Source organism: Neolamprologus brichardi, chromosome 10 (genome assembly GCF_056152115.1).
Source record: "Neolamprologus brichardi isolate AB-2024 chromosome 10, ASM5615211v1, whole genome shotgun sequence".
NCBI lineage: Eukaryota > Metazoa > Chordata > Actinopteri > Cichliformes > Cichlidae > Neolamprologus > Neolamprologus brichardi.
Genome location: NC_142113.1, coordinates 20897307 through 20918334, shown reverse-complemented (window position 1 = coordinate 20918334; position 21028 = coordinate 20897307). Strand labels below are relative to the sequence as shown.

General features: G+C 38.7%; 1 protein-coding gene across 3 annotated transcripts in view; it reads right to left on the bottom strand.

Moving 5' to 3' along the window:
• Positions 1 to 21028, bottom strand: part of LOC102789555 (actin-binding LIM protein 3-like) — a 56194-nt gene that overhangs the window by 11308 nt on the left and 23858 nt on the right. For 2 of the 3 annotated variants that reach the window (XM_006784915.2, XM_087847384.1), the window contains exons 8-14: positions 20842 to 20929; positions 14544 to 14602; positions 12786 to 12866; positions 12052 to 12213; positions 11906 to 11935; positions 10979 to 11090; positions 5349 to 5399 (exon numbers count right to left, since the gene is read on the bottom strand). In XM_006784915.2, coding sequence (XP_006784978.2) covers positions 5349 to 5399; positions 10979 to 11090; positions 11906 to 11935; positions 12052 to 12213; positions 12786 to 12866; positions 14544 to 14602; positions 20842 to 20929 — 583 coding nt within the window. Of the gene's footprint in view, positions 1 to 5348; positions 5400 to 10644; positions 10747 to 10978; positions 11091 to 11905; positions 11936 to 12051; positions 12214 to 12785; positions 12867 to 14543; positions 14603 to 20841; positions 20930 to 21028 lie in introns of all 3 variants that reach the window. The other variant, XM_087847385.1, reaches the window with a different exon arrangement.

Here is a 21028-nt window from a genome sequence, read left to right as displayed (position 1 = left end):
TGCTGACTCTGAATAAAAAATATGAACAGAATGAAACACTTTAAGGTATTATACAAGTGTGTAAAGTTTCTGTTAGGGCTGAAATCTCACAAGACGTAATTAAGAAAAATGCCAGCAAACAAAAAACGCTGTAAAAGCACACAAACCACAATGGAAACAGGAAATCACAAAACACAATGGAGTGTTTTTGGAAGACAATAATGTGTCAGCACAGCTGCACACGTTACAGAAACCAAACCACACGAATACACATGATACACAGAAGTGGAGGAGTCATCTGTGCTGTCAGGGACCAATGACTGTAGAAAAGACGTGAAAAAGACACACGCATGGTGTTTTTTTTTTTTTTAATCAGATGATTCATATAACACTGTAGATTCATGTTTGCTATTAACTGCTAGTTTGTCACTTCTGCAGCTGGTCCATCACACTGTTGTTTCCCCAAACGTCTCTTGTGTTTTGTGTGCTTTTTGAGCATTTTTCTATTTGCTGGTGTTTTCTTAAGACGCAGTGCATTTGTACCTTCGGGGCCACTGTACACTAATCATGTGTATACATGAATGGCATTTTTCTTCTTTGAAGGACACAAATAAAATCCATCTGTTTGTGCGTATTTGTTATCATTTTTGTATTGTGATGTTTTTTTTAATTTAATTTGAGTATTCATTTAACTTAAACATTTGATCAAGTGCAATATGGCTCCACCTCACCCCTATTTTTAGTATCATTTTACATCTAAAACTGATGCTACCTTTCAGATGCACTAAAACAGATGCAATGTATTATTGGCCTGACTTAGATCATTTGATACAGCTGGAGCTGCTAAAACATTTTACCTGTGATTCCTTCTGTGGTATATCTAGATGTGGTAGATGACATGTGAGAAAATAGATGAAATAGTGTTATTGCATAGTGTTATAGGCAGATGTGCAGCCACATCTGCCTATAACACATTATGGTATCAATGTATCGTATATACAGCTGATTATGGCATTTTGCCTTAATATGAAACCTACTCTATACATGATTAATGGTGTAAATGTAAATCCACATCCACACAGCCCAGTTTGCAGACTGCCCAACAGGAGAGAGAGAGGCTTGTCAGCACTTTGTGGCGCAATGTAAATCATGCAGAGGTCTTTCAGAAGAACTGTAACTCTGTTGGACCTGCCATGTGAGCACAGATAGATCATCTAGACACTATTTGGCACTGCTTCTCTCAGTTCCACCAGCGGAATCTGTAATCACAGGTTTGATGTGGCTGTATCAAAACTGCGATCAAACTTTACATCCACCTCAAGTCTGCATACCTTTATAGTTGAGCCAAGTAACCTTAAAGTAACTTTATCAACATGATGTATGGGGAATGCTACTGTCATAATTAGAAATGCACCAATCCATCAGCTCTGACTGTGATTTAGTATGTGCATTTTTCCAAAAGTCTCATGAGGTAGCATTTGGCTAGAATGCTAAAAAACTGAGCAGGCTAGTCAGTGTGACTGGGTGATACAAGTTTTTTTTTTTTATTTAGTTTTATTTCCTCCTTATCTTATTACCTACAGTGGCTTGCAAAAGTATTCAGCCCCCTTGAACTTTTCCACATTTTGTCACATTACAGCCACAAACATGAATCAATCTTATTGGAATTCCACGTGAAAGACCAATACAAAGTGGTGTACACGTGAGAAGTGGGACGAAAATCATACATGATTCCAAACATTTTTTACAAATAAATAACTGAAAAGTGGGGTGTGCGTAATTATTCAGCCCCCTGAGTCAATACTTTGTAGAACCACCTTTTGCTGCAATTACAGCTGCCAGTCTTTTAGGGTATGTCTCTACCAGCTTTGCACATCTACAGACTGAAATTCTTGCCCATTCTTCTTTGCAAAACAGCTCCAGCTCAGTCAGATCAGATGGACAGCGTTTGTGAACAGCAGTTTTCAGATCTTGCCACAGATTCTCGATTGGATTTAGATCTGGACTTTCACTGGGCCATTCTAACACATTGATATGTTTGTTTTAAACCATCCCATTGTTGCCCTGACTTTATGTTTAGGGTCGTTGTCCTGCTGGAAGGTGAACCTCCTCCCCAGTCTCACGTCTTTTGCAGACTCCAAGAGGTTTTCTTCCAAGATTGCCCTGTATTTGGCTCCATCCATCTTCCCATCAACTCTGACCAGCTTCCCTGTCCCTGCTGAAGAGAAGCACCCCCAGAGCATAATGCTGCCACCACCATATTTGACAGTGGGGATGGTGTGTTCAGAGTGATGTGCAGTGTTAGTTTTCTGCCACACATAGCGTTTTGCATTTTGGCCAAAAAGTTCCATTTTGGTCTCATCTGACCAGAGCACCTTCTTCACATGTTTGCTGTGTCCCCCACATGGCTTGTGGCAAACTGCAAACAGGACTTATGGTTTTCTGTTAACAATGACTTTCTTCTTGCCACTCTTCCATAAAGGCCAACTTTGTGTAGTGCACGACTAATAGTTGTCCTATGGACAGATTCCCCCACCTGAGCTGTAGATCTCTGCAGCTCATCGAGAGTCACCATGGTCCTCTTGGCTGCATTTCTGATCAGCGCTCTTCTTGTTCGGCCTGTGAGTTTAGGTGGACGGCCTTGTCTTGGTAGGTTTACAGTTGTGCCATACTCCTTCCATTTCTGAATGATCGCTTGAACAGTGCTCCGTGGGATGTTCAAGGCTTGGGAAATCTTTTTGTAGCCTAAGCCTGCTTTCAATTTCTCAATAACTTTATCCCTGACCTGTCTGGTGTGTTCTTTGGACTTCATGGTGTTGTTGCTCTCAATATTCTCTTAGACAACCTCTGAGGCTGTCACAGAGCAGCTGTATTTGTACTGACATTAGATTACACACAGGTGCATGTAGTCATTAGCACTCATCAGGCAATGTCTATGGACAACTGACTGCACTCAGACCAAAGGGGGCTGAATAATTACGCACACCCCACTTTGCAGTTATTTATTTGTAAAAAATGTTTGAAATCATGTATGATTTTCGTTCCACTTCTCACGTGTACACCACTTTGTGTTGGTCTTTCACGTGGAATTCCAGTAAAATTGATTCATGTTTGTGGCTGTAATGTGACCAAATGTGGGCTGAATACTTTTGCAAGCCACTGTAGATTCTGTTCACCTGTGTCTCATTTCCCTCAGATGTGCTCACTTCAGCTAATCCCCCCTCTTGTGTATATATAATGGCATCTTTTTGTCAGTCCTTGTACAGTGTCTGTTATTGTGTCTTCTGTGCCTAAATTGTTGGATTCCTGTATAATCCTTAATATTTATAGTTTGTACTTTTCAACCTATTTAAGTAAAGGTTTGTTTTCAATTTCTGCTGCTGCCTTAAGAGTCTCCATATGAGTCCTCCTCCTACAGATACATGACAGCAAAAATGAGAAGCACAGACAATGGCTGCAGTGGTGGTGTAACAGATTGGCTATTTTTACTGTTTTTAATATTTTTAGTTTCTCCAGCCTCATCTGTTCTTCTGCCTCTGGCATCATGTTTAATCTTTACTCTGTATTATTTGTCTCTTGGTCACTTCTTTTTGATATGAAGTGAAGGTTAGTTTCTCGTGTCTCTTTTTATGGATAATAATCAAATAGTCCTAAAATTGACTCCTACTTCCTTTTACCTGATTTTGATGGAAAACATCAAGGAAAGATGTCCAGAAGAACTTATAAGGAAACAGGAAAAGGAAAGCTTTTTACTCAGAGAATCTGAATGCACATATTTGTTAATGGTGTACCATGTTAAAACTACAATGTCCCATAGCTGGACTAAATTACTAAATTACAAGAAGAACTAGTAAAAAAAAAAACTTCATTACAAAGGCTGAAATTCTATAAAATTGCATGAATCTTATTTTATTATTTTTTCCTGCCTGACCAATGATGCAGTAACTCCTATCCTACCTACTGTTGAAATCTTCTGTGACCAAAGTAAAATTCCCTCCATCAACAACTTAGGCTGGAGCCTTTCCCAGCTAGCCCCGAGTAAAAATGTATATCATATGATGATGATCAATCTAAAGGGTGGCAATACAACCACAGACATGACTAATGTATATCTTAAACACACTTTGATATAGTTCATATAAGTTATAACATTGATTTAGACAGCTGATATAAATCTATGCTCTTCATACGAGGCAACACCTCCTTGAGAATTTTATTACAGCAGTGCAACATTGACAGATCAACTGTAGATTTTACTACCTGTTGTCAAACCATACAGCTGGGTTATGGTATGAGTAGGCCTCACTGTGAAATTAGTGATTGAAATTACTCAAAAATGAGAAACAATTAGTGTTAACATTTATGTGACCAAAATCACCATCAGTTTGATTTAGGTCTAAATCACAGTCATTGTTTTGGTGAACAGTTGGATGGTTTGTTGCACATAATAAAGGAAGGGTCTTTTCTTAGCAGTTGGAGAATTTGAACCGCTGTTATTATGGCTGCCATACAGATACTTCCGGGTCACTTCAATTTGTTAGAAACCTTCCTAAGCAACATTAACTGCACAACCACACCTCTAATTTTATTTCATGGTCTTTTTCTCTGCTGTGACTATCTGCCAAATTATTGCTTTCAAGTGTGTCTTGTTCCCACCTGTGCTTCACCTCCAGTCACCCCTCTGTGTGTGTGTGTGTGTAGTCCCGTATTGTCCCCTTTGTCAGTTTGTCTGTTCACCCCAAGAGGTGCTTTGCTTTGTGTCTGCCATCTTGCTTTATGTTGGGTTCATTTCTTGTAGTTTTATCATTTTTCACTTCACTACAATTTGTTAAAAGCAATAAAGGGCTAAACTGTTTAAAGACTACAGCTGATGGTTTTGAAATTGCATTTTAAACATGTATTTCTTATGCTTTTCATAAACCGTTTACCCCATTCCAACATAAGCCTACTTAACAGGGACAAGTGATCAGTATCCTTTCTAGTTTCAGAAGGTGAAACTTATCTAGTGGACAACTGACAAGAGCTGAAATATTGGGGAACAAAATTAGAGTTAATTCACACCATAAACTTTGTAACTGAAACTGCAGCTGTGTAAGGGTCCAGAAGAAATTCTTTCATTTATTCTGAGTGTTTCCACTAAGAAGACTGAATCTAATCAGAGGTAGCAGATTACAGACAATAAAGAAGTGTGTCATAAATCTATACTGCAGCTTTAACTCAGATCTTCTCCGTAACTGGTTCGTTAAGTCAGACACACAGAACTATCACACTAAGACTATGCTACAATTAACACAAGAATCAACTAACTGGACAGATACACAGCCCCAAAAAAGGTTTTGAAATCACAAAAATTTGACCAATTAACCAACCTTGTCTCTTGTAGATGGGTGGTTTTCTATAGATGTTAGTTTCTTCAGAAGCTGAGAACAAAAGAGAGTCAGTTGGTGAGAAAAAGCAAAATAAACATTCAGATAAGAGGAGAACTTTGATCTTTAACTAAACCAATTTCTTTGTACAATTAGACAGATACTTTATTGATCCCACAAAGGAAAGCTACTGTACATATTTACAACCCCAACCTGTACATAGTGTGGCTACAACACATAAATATGTTCAGAAAGTGAGATCAAGTGATCCACAAGTTACTCTGCAGAGGACATTTCTATCACTCCAAAATCGATACAATCATCCACATGAACTCTATTCAGAGAAAAGCAACAACTGGACTCTGCCCACCTTCACACAGAGATGACAACAGAAATGCACATCTGAGCCAGTGATATCCTCCCAAGAAAAAGTTAGCCAGTCCTATTTGTATTTCCTTTAAAAGTGTACTTGAAGGTCCAACAACAGTCAAGTGGCAACAAAATAATTCACAACCAAATACCTCATCCTATAGTCAAACTGTTGCTAGATGGTTTGGGCAATGATTTTTCTCCTCTGAACCCTGTCAGTTTCTTTTCAGAATATAATTTTTCCAAAAACACCATTTTTTTCATCCCTTTCTGCTCCAGTGCATCCTAGATGGAAGTGCCAGCTGCCATTTACATCTCGAACCTTCTTCAACCAGTTAACTCTTGGAAAGGGTGTGCTCACATATTTTAGTGGTGTTTTATGCGATCATGTGCAAAATTGTTATGACTAGTAATCAACACAGCTGCATCATCAGCACAAGCAGGCACATTAGTTCATGTATGTGAAACTGCAGCAAAGGTTAAACCTGTGAGATCCCATCTAAGCTGATTTTAAAGGCAACAGCATATGGCTGACCACATAGGGGCCAACCCTGCCTAATGCCTCTTTGTACAGTGATGTAGCTGCTAAGTCCTCGTCCTCTTATTTTCAACAATATAGCAGTATTTGAATACAACAGCTTATCCCATGAAATAAAATGAAGGCTTCAAGCATCTGCAACAAAGATGATCTGCTTTTTCTTCCTCTAGACACAAAGACCTAAATTGTCCAAAAGTGCGAGTTATTGAAAGTCTGAATATAATGAATAATGGCTTCCAGACCATCCTTAAATGTATTTAAAAGACATTCAGCTATTTTTATAGTTTGTACAGTGAAGTGAAGCTGGTCTCTGATTTCTTACCAAACCCTAACATCTCTCTCTCCTATTTTTGTTGCCTATAGGGCTCTTCAGGGAGTCACAACTGAGCTGCTGAATGGTAGTAAAAAAAGTCTTCTCAAAGGAAAGTTCAACTTCAGTGTAGGTAATCCCTCCATCTACATGACTGCCATCCATTCAATTCAGTTCAATTTTACTTAAATAGTGCCAAATCACAAGAAGAGTCGCCTCAAGGCACGTTGCATTGTAAGGTAAAGAGTCTACAATAATACAGAAAAAACTCCAACAATCAAACAAGTGCAGAAAGACTGACAGGAGGGGTCTGCTTCTGAATGTTAATTTGCCACAGTTGGTGCTGAGGGTGTCTTCTGTAGCTGTATGGTGATCTGAAAAATCATTAGGGTGACATCATGGCCCTAATGTGCAATATTGAGTTCAGAGCTGTGAATGGCACACTTGAATTACAAAGCAAGATTTTTATTCAGGGTAAAATCAAAGTCCAAATGGTTAAAAATCCATAATGTGTCATTAACAGAAATCCAAAACAAAACATGTAAGCAAAGGAAAACAGGAGACCAAAGAAGGTGCATACAGGAAGAAAGGGAACAGGAATATACCATATGTTCTGAACACAGATGGTGGGGAACGAGGTACAGGTGAGAACATACAGGAAGTAAACCTAAAACATGTGCTTTTATAACACAAACCCAAGCTCAAAACTACTGACTAGACCTCCAAATCAATGAAATTTTCTTCTCACAACACTGAGGTCATTTTCCTTCACCACACTTGACAAAGGTGAGACGAAGGTAGGTCGGATACGTTTGCCTTGACAGAGATGTTAATTATCAGAACTATAGTCATCAGTATTTATTTTTTTACAGAAGTCTAGAATTTGCTCAGATGCAGGGAGGGGGAAAAAACTGTATTTCCACATTATGTCAACCATCATCCATCATTCTTTCATCTTTATTCTCATTTTCATCTCATACAACTGAAGCTGAACCTGCTGCATCACCTGCCACAGGGACACTTCCTCCTTCAATTTTTTTTCATTAGTTGCACTATTTGTGTTGTTAGCATCACTTGCTTTTCCCCAGAGAGGGACACCATTTCTGGGGAGAACACCAGTACATGAATGCATAGCTTTACACCAACAATTAATGAGATAATTCATTAAATTACCCTCACGTTTCTTTACAGATATCATGCAAACTGTATATAAAGGTAAAACTATACCAACCTCCTTCCCGTACAAAATCCCAGTATGCAGTGCACAGAGGAGAGCGGAGGAGTTAAATATTCTAGCTTTCCTTGTTCAACCTCCCCCACCAAATTAGTTGTATACATTTACAGTCTTAAGCACGACAGAAGCTGACAGAACAGGTGATAAACTGGTACTGCAGAGGTGCTGCCTTGCATCCAGACAACCTGACTAACATGCCGAGGTTGATTAATACAGCTTCCCAGGCTTAATACAGGAAAGAAAAGCAGGCGGCACAAGAATAAAGATGAGGGTGGAGAGCAATTAAAGTTGATCCAAATTAAAAAGAAAAAACTAAGAAGAGACAAGAACAGAAAAGCGGCACGACAACATGCCACAGTAAACTATAAATGCCTTTTAGCCTTTAATATAACAATAAATAATGAAAAAAACAGAAAACATTTCCATTCACACTGTGTGCCACAAATGCAACCAAGTTTGCAACCTTATTTGTATGCACTAAATGTGTATGCACATGACACTCTGAGACACTTTGAATAAAAGCATCCAGCAGATACATTTCGCACTCTGTTGAAAGCAAGCAGGAAGTGCTGTTTCAGGGCTGGCGAGAGGAAAAAAAGCATGAGGAAACACAAATTGAGAAATGGAGTGGGGGCAGGAAGAGGGAATGATGGAGGGAAATCAAATATGCAGCTCATATTGAGAAGAAGAGGCCTTTTATAGTGAAGGGAGCAAAGACAGAGTGAAGCGTTCAGAGAGGAGAGAGGCGTTAAGTTGTTAAAGTGGAGGGTTGATGGGCTCTTAAAATAAAATTAACCGATATTTGTTGCAAGATGACAGTACTAAAGTACTCGCATGTTACACAAAAGCTGCAAATGAGTAAGACAAAATAGACAAAGAGTGCCCATTGGCCAATGAGAGAGGAGGATTAATACATTTTATGGTTGTTAAAACATCAATGAAATAAGGACAAAGGCAAAAGGATAAAAGAAAATAAAAAAAGATGAAAATGATTGAATTACAGAGAAACTTTCCCCTATCTAGATGATGATGGATGGATCGTGCTCACTAGTAATTAATATCTCAAATTACTTTTTTGTGACTCTTTTTTTTTGGGGGGGGGGGCTAGATAAATTGGAACCAGCAAGAAGAGTGTTCTTCCATCACAATAATTACTCAATATTCAAATTTACTCTTTAGTTACAGTCATGGTAAAAAGAAAGTAAACCTTGAATCTGAAGGTTTTTACTATCACGACATTATAAAAAAAAAAAAAGAACATTAACAAAAACAAAAATAGTGCTACCCCTCAGCCTCCCAGATACAGCTATACACCTATCTGAAACTCCTATGTCACTTATCATATTCACAAACTTGGGTGTCGATGTCGCCCACCCGCCCCCTCACCCATGGATCCCCTGAAATCTGTCACCACAAATCAATAAATGTATAAAATTACAGAAAAGGTCTTGTAGCTCAATTTTGATAGTAGATAGTGAAAAAACAGTACATTTTCTGTGTTTTATTATCGATTACTTAATTACTTGTTGTAGTACTAATGGAAATGTAGGAGATATTTATTGAGAGGAAAAACTTTAAAACTTGTGAAAATACAGTTAAAAGTCCAAAAGCAATCCCCTCCTTCACAAAGGAGAAAGCCAATATGGTGGACCGGATTGGAGCCTTTGCTGGGCTGATTCTGGCCCCAGGCCTTGTGTTTGACACCCACGGTCTAGAGCATTCAGATGTATTAACACAATGGCAAGAAAGATAATAGAAGTGCCAGGAAAAAGCTGATTATTTCTAAAAATTAATATTATACCATGGCTTAGGTTTGCATAGGTGAATCTGGAAAATCCTCAATACCTTTGGAACAATGGCTTTTGGACAGATGAGACTAAACTGTGGGTATTTGGCTATAGTGGACATAATGCACCATGTTTGGTAAAAATCAAACACAGCATACCAACAACCAACCATCAAACACCTCATACCAACTGTCAAGCACAGTGGTAGAGGGTGATGATTTGGGCTTGTTTTGCAGCCACTGGACCTGGGAACCATGAACTCCTCTGTATAGAGTTAAATCTGCCTGACAGCTAAAGCTTGAGAGAAATTTGGTCATGCACCAGGACAATAAACGAGCACAGCAGAAAATATATGAGAGGATGGTCGAAAAAGAAAAGAATCTAGGTTGTCCAGACCTCAACCTGAATAAAATGCTGTGGTGGAACTTTCAAAGAGCTGTCCATGAACGAATGCCTGCAAACTTCAATGAACTGAGGCAACGCTGTCAAGCAGAGTGAGCAGAGATTCCTCTACAATGATGTGAGAGATTAATAATGTTGTATAGAAAATGTTTACTTCAATTTACTAACGGTGATTCTACAAGCGACTGAATCATGGACCGTATTTTCTCTTTCACTCACAGCTTCTACATTTTGGCTCAGCTGTTGTTAGTTAGTTGCTTGTTGTCCATCTGAGGTTGTATTTACCTCATTCTAACACCTGCTCAGGACCACCTTATTTTTTATTATGTCCTCATATGTAAAACCTTAGACTTGAGACAGTGTACTTTTTTGCCATGACTATAAAGGATTTTTTTATTTCAAAAATGATAACAAAATATCAAATTTTTATTTTAATCCAATTAAAACCTGTGTGCATGAATGCAGGAGAACAGCTGCTATAGCTGATATATAGTAATAACAAACTAGGTCCATGAGTGAACTGTGGATTAATTTTGGTCTGACGTGGTGAAGTTTTGGTTAGTTAACAGGTTAGGGTCAGGATTAGTTTTGGTCTGACGTGGTGAAGTTTTGGTTAGTTAACAGGTTAGGGTCAGGCTACATACACAGTAACGGCCTACCTGGCACATGGAAATGCTTGGGGGCTTGGAAGGTGTTGGTGGGTGTAGCACACTTGGGCTCTGGCTGACTATAATAAGGAGAACTCCTGCCACTTTCACTGCCTGCACTCAGCCCAGCCAGTCACAATGAGAGAAACCAAAGAATCAATGACCCACATCCACAAACAGTAAGACAGACAGGGTATTGAAAGATACACTGACAAATAACCCGATGGATTACATGTGCATGCAAATGTGAGTTGCACCCACACAAAGACTTTCTATCCAGCTATTTTTTTTCTCTGTGTGTGTGCGTGCGCGCGTGTGTGTGTCTTTGCTTGAGTGGGTGTATTACCAGGGACATAATAATGCAGTGGGGAGCCTCCGTGACGACTGTGTGCAGGTGAGTCGGTATAGGGGGAGCTGGAGGAACGTCTTGTTCTTAACTCCATGCCATCCAAGAGATCCTGAAAGGAAAGGCTGCTTTAGAGGCTGTCTGAGTAATGTGCTTTAATTTACTAAAGGCAGTAAGGTAGACCACAAGGTTACTTCCACAACACAGTTTTAATCATGCTGACAGCAGTTTATTAACCTACATGGTGCGTATACTGCTGGCAGTCCTAGTGCACAAACATGTGCAGATGTAGTCTAAACACAGACAGTGAAGACTATCACGGTGCCGTTACAATGATGGCACAAATTAAAGAAATACTTGGATGGTTACTTTCCTTCATGCCAAGACTAAAACAATAATATTAGCATATAAATAGATGTATATTAAATATGAAAGTGGTTAGGTTAGCGTAGCATGTAGACTGGAATCAGAGGAAACATGCAGCCTGATGGGAACAAAATCCACCTACCAGCACTTCTAAAGTTTACTAATTAAGATGGTATATCTCAAGGGTACAAAATTATGTCCCAAAATATCAAACTATGTCTTCTTGTATCCTTTTTTTTATCCAGTCTGCTATTATTGGTAATTAACTTTCATCAAAATCTGCTTCCAGAAACCCAACATTTTACAGTACCTCAGCTTATCTGCCAATGGCGAGACACCGATACCATGAGTTTAATGTGTTTAAAGTACTGAATACACTGAAGTAATCAACCTGTTATCATTTTGATCTATTCAAATGTTGCCGGTGTTTGATATCACTCAACTTTACTGTTTTGAGTTCTAAAATTAAAACCGGTTACATCTATTTTCTTTTGTATTTAATACTTTAGAGTAAGGATTACCTTCTCAACCATTACACAAAGAGGTGGGGAGAGTACTTACATGAGAGTATGGTGATAAGGAGCCCAATGACTGGATATGAGGAGAAATAAAAGATATTTGTTACTGTTCATTATTCTTAATATGTTATGGTCAATTTATTTTTACCGGAAGAAATTCAAATAGTGAGTTTGTGCGTGTGTGACTACCTGCCTACGGTTGCATCTCTCCAAAGTGTCATCTGAGAGGTGCGTCTGTGCATGGTCGGCCTGATAAGGAATAATGTCAGGCCGCTGAATGTCATATATGGCTTTAACCCTGGGAAGTGCTGCCACCTGCTTGTATTCCAAAACATCCCCATCACCCTTAGCCTGTTAGAGCGAGACAGGTAGACAGGGATACACATTAAATGAAGACCAAACCATAAGTAGAAGACTGGCTGTAAACAGCCAATCTCGATCACCAACAGAAGAGGCACCCACGGAGACACAAATTCTTGCATAGAAAATCACACATATGGTAGCATACAGGAAGGGAAATGAGGCAATGGTAAACATTCAGGTGAGCAGGTTAAACTGAAATCTTTGATGGGCCAGTAAAAATTTAAACATGACATTAAACGATCTAAGATAGAGCTAAAAAGTGTGCACTGTAAGACAATAACTCTAGATAGGAAACTAAAGGGCTTAAGATAAAAGCCTGCTTATTATAAAAGGCATATTAAGGCTTTAGTAGTCTAGCACTTTGCTTTTAGTAGGCATACAGTAAGGCAGGGAGAGGCAACAGACAGACAAGAAGTCTGCTGAGAGACTGATAGCACAGACCGTCTGAGCTTTCAGGGTCTCTTTTGTGCTTCTGTCTATGCTGGTTATGTTTGAGTGACAGATGTGACTGTGACAGCTGAGGGCGCAACCATGGCGTAGCCATGGTGACGGTTACTCACACAGATGAGCCGGTGAGGAGAGCCAAGGAGAGGAGAGGAGCCTGGAGGAGAAATGGATGCTGTCTCGGAGGTACGTCTCAGCTGGTGGGACAAATGTCAGTGAGAGCAAGGAGGTGAATAAAGTTAGCTTAAATACAACAGTGAGCTTACTCAAAAAAGTGAAACTGGAGCAGTAACTCAAATAATCACTCGTTACAGCCAAGGTATCCAGAAGATCATCTCTGAAAGCACATCACCTCAAACCTTGAGTTGGTTACCCAGTACCACCAGTACCTCCAGTACCACAGGAAACTGAGGCTATAATTCACATCGGCTCACCAAAACTGGACGACAGACAATTGGAAAACGGTCGCCTGGTAATGAGCCTTGAATTCTGCTCAAACATTTGAACGGCAGGGTGAGAATTTGGTGTAAACAACATGAAAGCCTGGATCCATCCTGCCTTGTATCAACACTTAAAGTGGTATAATGGTGGTGGTATGATAGTCTATGGGGGATATTTTCTTGGCATACTCTGGACTCCATCCTTACTACTCAGCATCAAGCCTCAGTGTGCTAATCTTCTAATAGTACGTTAACACACCAAGTTACACCAAGCTAAAACCACCCCAAAAAGGGTTTCTGGAACATTACAATGAGTCCAGATGGCCTCCACAGTCACCAGATCAACATCCAATCCGGTCGTTAAGTCTGACGTCACTAGCCGTGTCTGGGCCTAAACTCCGCTGCAGGTCCATATATCAAACAATCACTATAGCATTACTGAAAGTTGAAAAACTGTCTAAAGTCTTTCATCTTTAATAAAATGATCAGCGTTCTGCTCTACCAGGTGTATCAATTGAGTTTAACATCCAGGCATCCATGAAAACGGAATTTATGACATTTAATGGAGTTAGAAGTTAGCAGGAAGTTAGCTTGCTAGCTTCTATCCAAATACAATATTGCATGTCCTGACTGCGGGGTTTTGGAAACAAATTAAAACGTACAGCTCTGCTATCACTTCCAACGTAAATGAAGACAGAAAACTAAACAGCAGTAATGTTTGTAGGGTTACTGATGTTTGGCTAGCTGGTATATAATGATGTGCTACATGACCGCTAGCGACACAGCTATGTTAGCATAATATAAACAAGCTAATTTTTTTTCCACTCGATAAAAGTTAACGTGAGTGTTCTCAGTGGTCGGGAACAAATGTAATCGCATGGCAGGATGCTGTAAAAGGACCAAACTTCAGCCAGGAGAACAACTGAGATAATCCATCCACAATAGAGGTTAGTCATTCATATACTGCTGCATGGGCTGGGCTGTAGTTACGTCCTAAGGTTTTAAAAACTGAGCTTAAATAAATGATTAGCACCACGCTCAACACCATGCTCAAAAGTGCAGGTCTGCAGCTCTATTTTCAATGAAATGCTTTGAAAGAATACAATAAGACTTTATGAGCCTCTTTGGACAATTTCTGTTTAATAAAGCTGCAATAATAGTATGAAAAATCTGGTGACGAACTATATATTACAAGGAAATCTTTTATAAATGAACAGCAAAATAAAGTCTATTTATCCAAATTTTTATATATAAAACTAAATTCGCTGAGGGCAGATTTGAGCACAGTTCTTACAATGCTAAGAGCGACATACCTGCTTTTAAAACAACAGTGAGACATTTCAGACACAGCATGAAAGAGAGAACCACTGAGAGGACAAAAACAGAAACAGAGAGGAAGAGCAGGGGCTTGCAGGTATTTTGAGTAACACTCACCCTCAGTTTCCTCTCCAGCCGAGCTGCTTCTTTACACATGGGGTGCCAAACCTCTGAACCTGCACATACACACATGCGATTTTATCTCAGTTTACTTTGTTTATTGCGTGTGGGCAGCAGCCATACAGTTTTATGGGATCCTATGAAGAGCAGATCAGCTTTTCTCAAGTGCATCAACATCAATCAAAGGCACACACACGAGACACTGTGTGTGTGTGTGGAAGCAGTTTGTCTAAACTGATAAGAGAGGATGTAGCTCTTGTGGTCTCCTACACAGATAAATATCAAGAGGGAAAAATAAAAATTCTGTCCACTCCTTTGTCCAAACTGAAATATCCCAACCATAATTAAACAGATGTTTTTCTCACAGTAACTCATCTTTTTAGTTTAGCCAACTCTTATTCATGTCATTATCTTCACCTGTCATTAATGTTTAGTGACATTCTGAATGTGTGAAAACAATTTAAGCCATGTGATCCCCAAATTTTGTTGTTTTTGCCATGTCATCTGTTAGCGACTCCCTATTTTATTTTGAAGGCCTGTCCCTCATGTAGCTCTATTTCCTGCCTTTGCTCATTTCCCGCCATCCTTATTGTCTAATTTAGTTTATATGAACCTTACTAGCCATTTCCACCTGGTGGGTCTTTAGCCTGTATGACTTCTCAGTCTGTCATTTTATCAAGCTTTTATCCTGCGTCTTCTTTCAGCTTTTATAAAACGACTTAGACTTGGAATTTGCTGCTAACGCTCTACATTGTGTTTTGTTAACAACTTTATGGTCAATAAAGTTACTTTTTGCAACCTGTCTCTCTACCTCCTTGTTGTGGTTTTGCCTAAAATGCAACAGATATTAGCAAATAAGACACAATAAACAGTATTGCACGAATAACAAGAATGGAACTGAAAAGAATGAACAAGTGAATAATGCTGAACTGCATGTTGTATGTTTCTAATTATGTCCACAAAGTTATTAATATTGAAGTAGAAGCCTTACTTTGCTTAAACTTGGGTTTTTTTCTTCTTGTATTCTATAGCAATGATTTAGCCAGCTGATTTATCATCAACCATATGGAAACTTCTATCGCTGTATTTGATTATAAAAAATACATTCAGTACTTTTTCTTTAGTTTTGCTATCATGTTTTCATGCTGTGCTTCTGTGAATACTTCTCATTGCTTATATTACATTGTAGACTAAAATAAAAACTAAGTACGTTTCAAAATTGTTCCATTAAGGAAGCCAGCATGATTGTACCATCATCCTTTTTAAACAGAAAAGAGAAAGTAAAACAAGTGTTAAAGCGCAAAAATGTTACATCAAATATTGCAGGATGCAACATTATAATCGTGTTGTTGTTTATATTTTTTTTGACTGCGTCAAATTGTGTCATAATTGTGCTTTAACAGTTATGGCAAAATAATTTTCTGAATGAAAAAGAAGTGAAGTAATTAAGGGAAAAAGAGAAGAATGAGCAACAGTAAACAAAGAGGAGCAGGGTGAACTACAGCGCAAGAGAGGAAAGAGGCAATGAATGAGATCTCGTAGCTCTTATAATAATCAATGTCAGGATGTTATATCCATGTAGATCTGATAATGACAGTAATATATCCACCCTGAGCACACGTGCGCGCACACACACACACACACATATGCACGCACGCACGCGCACAAACACACACACACACACACACAAATAAATGCATGTGTACACACACGTTGCCTATGTATCATTTTTCTTGAGCCCTGGGGCGGTGCAGGCCAGCAAAAAGAACTCAGTTAGTTGATCATGACTCTAATATACAACCACTATCAACACCATAAATCTGCAACACACATACACACACGCACACACAAAGCAGGAGGCTATGCACGCCCAATAAGTAGACACACCGCTCTCACACAAACACCCACACAAAATCAATAGTGTAGACAGGAACCATGCGTGGTGATTCAGTGCACCCCCGTCCCACCCACGGTCTTCAACTCTGCTGTCGAACAGATGTGTGGCCTTGGACTTGAAATCCTTTTTCTACAGGATGAGGAGAATTTAAATTGTGCAGTGAAAAAGAATTTAGTCTCAAACACAGTGCGAAATAAACTCTGAGAAAACTAGCTGCATGCCTATTTATTTTTTCTTTTAACAATAGTGCCATTATAAAGTAACCTGAGATATTTGGTATTTTTTCCTACATGCAGATGTGGGATGTAGGAATGAAGGCTCTGCTGTCTTTGTACAGACTTTATGCAAAATAAGGGTAATCAGTGGAACAAACTGGCCATGTGATCTTAACTCTATTCAAAAATATGAGGCGAAGGCAACCAGTGTGAAACCCAAGGAAGTAGTATTAACATTTATATATTTCTACCATTTGAAATTCTAAGTGTAGTCTATAAAAAGATATTTAAATATTCAGAAAATTTTCCTTATTGCTGAGCCATGCTGCCAATACAAAGTGTGTACACACTGAGCACATGAAATGCATACTGTATGTCTTTTGAAACTGAGACTACACCGAGTAAAGAGTAAATATATGTGGTTAATCATCAGTTTCTACTTGGAAAGGAACATTTCATTCAAACAAAAACTGATTCTGCCAAACAAAAATGATTCTCTTTGGCATCGCTTATCACTCAGCTGTGGTCAGAAATACAACCCACAGGTATCCAAATACTCTTGTGTAGTCAAAAATTAGTGTGAGCATCAAATTAATTCTTTTTCACCATTAAAGTCTTTTTCACTACAATGCTACATTGATTGGCTGTATCCTGAATCAGTGGTTTATTCTGTTAATTTTAATTTAATTTAATAAAGCTAACTGACAGCAGCAATCATACCGCTTCTAAAAGATGTGCTTTCTTTTATCACCATTATATTTATGTAATGATGATAAAATGAATTAAAAGACTTCTTTTAAGCAGCGGCCCCAAACCTGAAGGAAATATGTAATTTGTCATTTAAACGAAACACAAAAAACAAAAACACCATGGTCTGCTGCTAATTTTTAAAGAAAGGAAATTAACTAACATTAAATCCAAGTTTTTGTTGAGAATGTTGTTGCGAATGAAGGGAAAAGGAAAGCATAACAGCAATTCGATCCTTTAACCGTTTTGAAGATGCTAGCATCCATTTTTAGTTCATAAACCAGATATGGACTTTTATTTTTATTGCACAAAAGGACGAGATAAATGGCAAAGTGGAAAATGGCATCCAGGACAGAAAAAACTGCTTTATGCTGCTAACATAATTTTGGTTCTTTGCAAGCATCCACCAAGAGAGCATGCTAATGCTAAACTAGCCAAGAACCCAGAGTGAAAACTGAGTAAACACTGACCTCAGCAGCCAGACCCTGAACTTCAACACGTAACAAGTAGAGGAGCAAACAGGCTGCAGCCTCCGTTTCTACCTGTTCACGTTTCTAAAGCAGAAGGCGATTGCTTTTTTGTTCTGGTTTTCATCTTTGCTTTGTTGCAGCTAGCTTTGGATTCTACTAAGAGAAAGATCTTAGAGATCTGTGTCCTCATTGGGAATTTTAAATATTTTTACATATTGTTATGAAATTAATATAACAAGTAGGATGACAAATTACTTTTTTCTGGGAGTAATCAAGTAATGTACCGCATTACTTTAAAGAAGAATGTCCCGTGTAATATGTGTAATAATGACTTTTTTGAGTGACGACTCCAACACTGATCACAACAAAGAGGGCAAATACCTCAGCAAATATTTAACCCACAACGTGCAATTAATTTGCATGAATGTATTTTCTTTACTGCTGCTTAGCAATGATGGTGACTCTCGAAACTGAGCCAATGAGAACCTCATGAGAATCGATAAGAGAATCGATAAGGGATCAAATAATGGAATTGGAATCTCTAAATTCTCATCAATTCCCATCCCTAATCCCTACCACCACACAAACCAGTTTTTATATGCACTTGCACACACAAACCACTTCTTATTCTAGACATGTGTCATGAGATGGATTTCGAGTTTGTGTGTGCATGTACGAGTGGGTGTATGTGCGTGTGTGTTGTAATTGAGTGTGCCTCACGTGGGTGATTGCTCGGGCCTCCTACATGTCTAAAGTAATCAAAAGGAGTGAATGTAACCTTGGGGCAGTTTACAGGAGCTCAGCACACAGACACACATATTAGTCTCAAACACATCTATAAAGAATACAATGTACACGCTTACAGGTATAGATTAAAAAGCTCACATATGTGGTCTTCAAGTACTATATGCAAATGCTTAGTTTTACTGGTGGCTTTGAGAGGTAGAGCAGCAGAATGACAATGAGCTGAAACAGGAGGTGCCACCCTGTGTGGCAACTCTGACACTGTGTCTGTCGGCCACATGTTATGGTACAGCAACTTAATATTAAATTTAAATTTTCCTCCATTAGGCCAAGTGTTCACAATTTTTTTTTCTTGTCCTGTCCTACTTTTTTTTTTTTTATCACTTGCACTATTTTATAATATCTGTTTTCATCTTGTATTTTCTTGGTGTGTGTTCCAGCCACCCACTTCGGGTCTGTGTGTGCTCCTTTGGTCACTTCCTGTTTTATTCAGCAGTCTCTTTTCTCATGTGTCCAGTTGGTTTGCTTCTTGTCTTTACTCACTGCTGTGATTTGCTGCTTTTTCCTAATTGTTTTCACCAATTAGGTTCCACTTGTGTATTTAGCCACTGTTTAACCTCAGTTCTTTCTGTGTGCAGTGCACCCATGTTTTTCCCATATGTTCTTCATAGTATGCCTTCCAGTACGTTTGTTATTTGTAAAGTTTTTGTACACATTTTCTGTATTTTAGATTTTTTTTATAATGTTTCACTCCCTGATTGTTATTTGTATTTCTTCTTTGCTGTTGTCTTCTAGGCAGGGCAGCATCAGCACCAGAGATGCCAGTAGGATCAACAAATTGATTCACAAGGCTGGAACCATCACTGGCAAGAATTAGGAGCCGTTTGAGTCAGTGAGGGACAGGAGGTCACTGAACAAACTGCTCTCCATTATGGACAACCCATCACAACTCCCTCCACTCCACACTACTAAGGAAGCAGAGCTCCTTATCCCTCTGACTGATTCAACCCAATCACCATAAATAACGCTTCAGGAAATCTTCCTGCTGTTCTCTGTCAGACTGTATAAAAACTCTTTGTTCTGTGACAGGTGAACACACCTGTCAGGTATAAGAAATCTGACAATTTTAATACATACTTAGCAGTATTATCATGATATAAATGTTGCATGCTCTTTGAATATGTGGGACTAAATTCATCAGATATATACACAACAAGATTTTTCTTTATCTTCATGTATCTCCATGATTGAACTCATTAACTTTAGTCATTGTTATCTGATTTATAAAACAACATTTCCTGGATGATTCAATTTAAAACCTGGTGATGGTAACATCAATTAGGATAATTCTGTCAGTGACAGCTGAGAGTAATGGAAACAGTGGAGGAGGTGAAGGCTGACAGGTAATTGACTCCAACCTCTGTGTGTGACAGAGGAGGGGGATGTGTGGGTTTCTGTGTATTTACCACAAGTGTTATACTTGAGATCAATAACCTATATAATGGCTGTTACCGCAATCTTTTATTAGGTCAAGGTATTGTTCACTGACATTCCTGGTCTTTTTTAAAATATATACACATACACACACACTCAGACATAAACCCCCAAATCCTTCTCATGCAGTCCTTTGCAGAGGTTTCAGGAAATGAAGCATGGTACATTAGTTGGAACTGAGGACATTTTAGCCAAGTACCAAGATCTAAATCTCAGTCTTATGTCTGTGTCCACCACAGGTGTAAACATACACATACATATACACTTACCTAGATGTAAGTCATTAAATTATTATAAGTATTTGCTTTTGTCCCCAAAAGGGAAGCTTTTCCTCAAAATATGAGTAAACATGTTAATGTCCCCACAACATTAGTAATACCAACACACACACACACACACACACACACACACACACACACTTCCACAGATGCAGAATCACACAGAGGCCATCTGGATACTTGCAGGGTACAAATTCAATTGAAGCTAGAAGTCTATTTTTATGCCTGTTAACTGTACAAATGCAGAAGCACATTTGTGATTATAGAGACATAAATTCAGACTAAATTGATTTCCTAACAAATATATTCAGACTTTTATATTCAGAAGTTATAATTATTATTAAATGTTAAGCTTTGTTTTATCCAGGTTCAGGATGATAGTGGAATTTTCTTCCACTTCATACAAGGGAAACTTATTTTGCTAGTTACCACACACAATATCCTGATTACCTGTCAGGTACATTTCTTCTCCTTCTAGGAACATCATGTGACAGCGGGCACATCTCGCACAGCTGGGGTGGTAATGTTTTCCTCCAGCCTGCAGGAAAGGAAAGGAAAATCAGACACAAAATGGCAAAACCAAATGATACAGATGAGAAAACAGGAACAGAGTGGTGATAAGAAACAGAAAAACAAT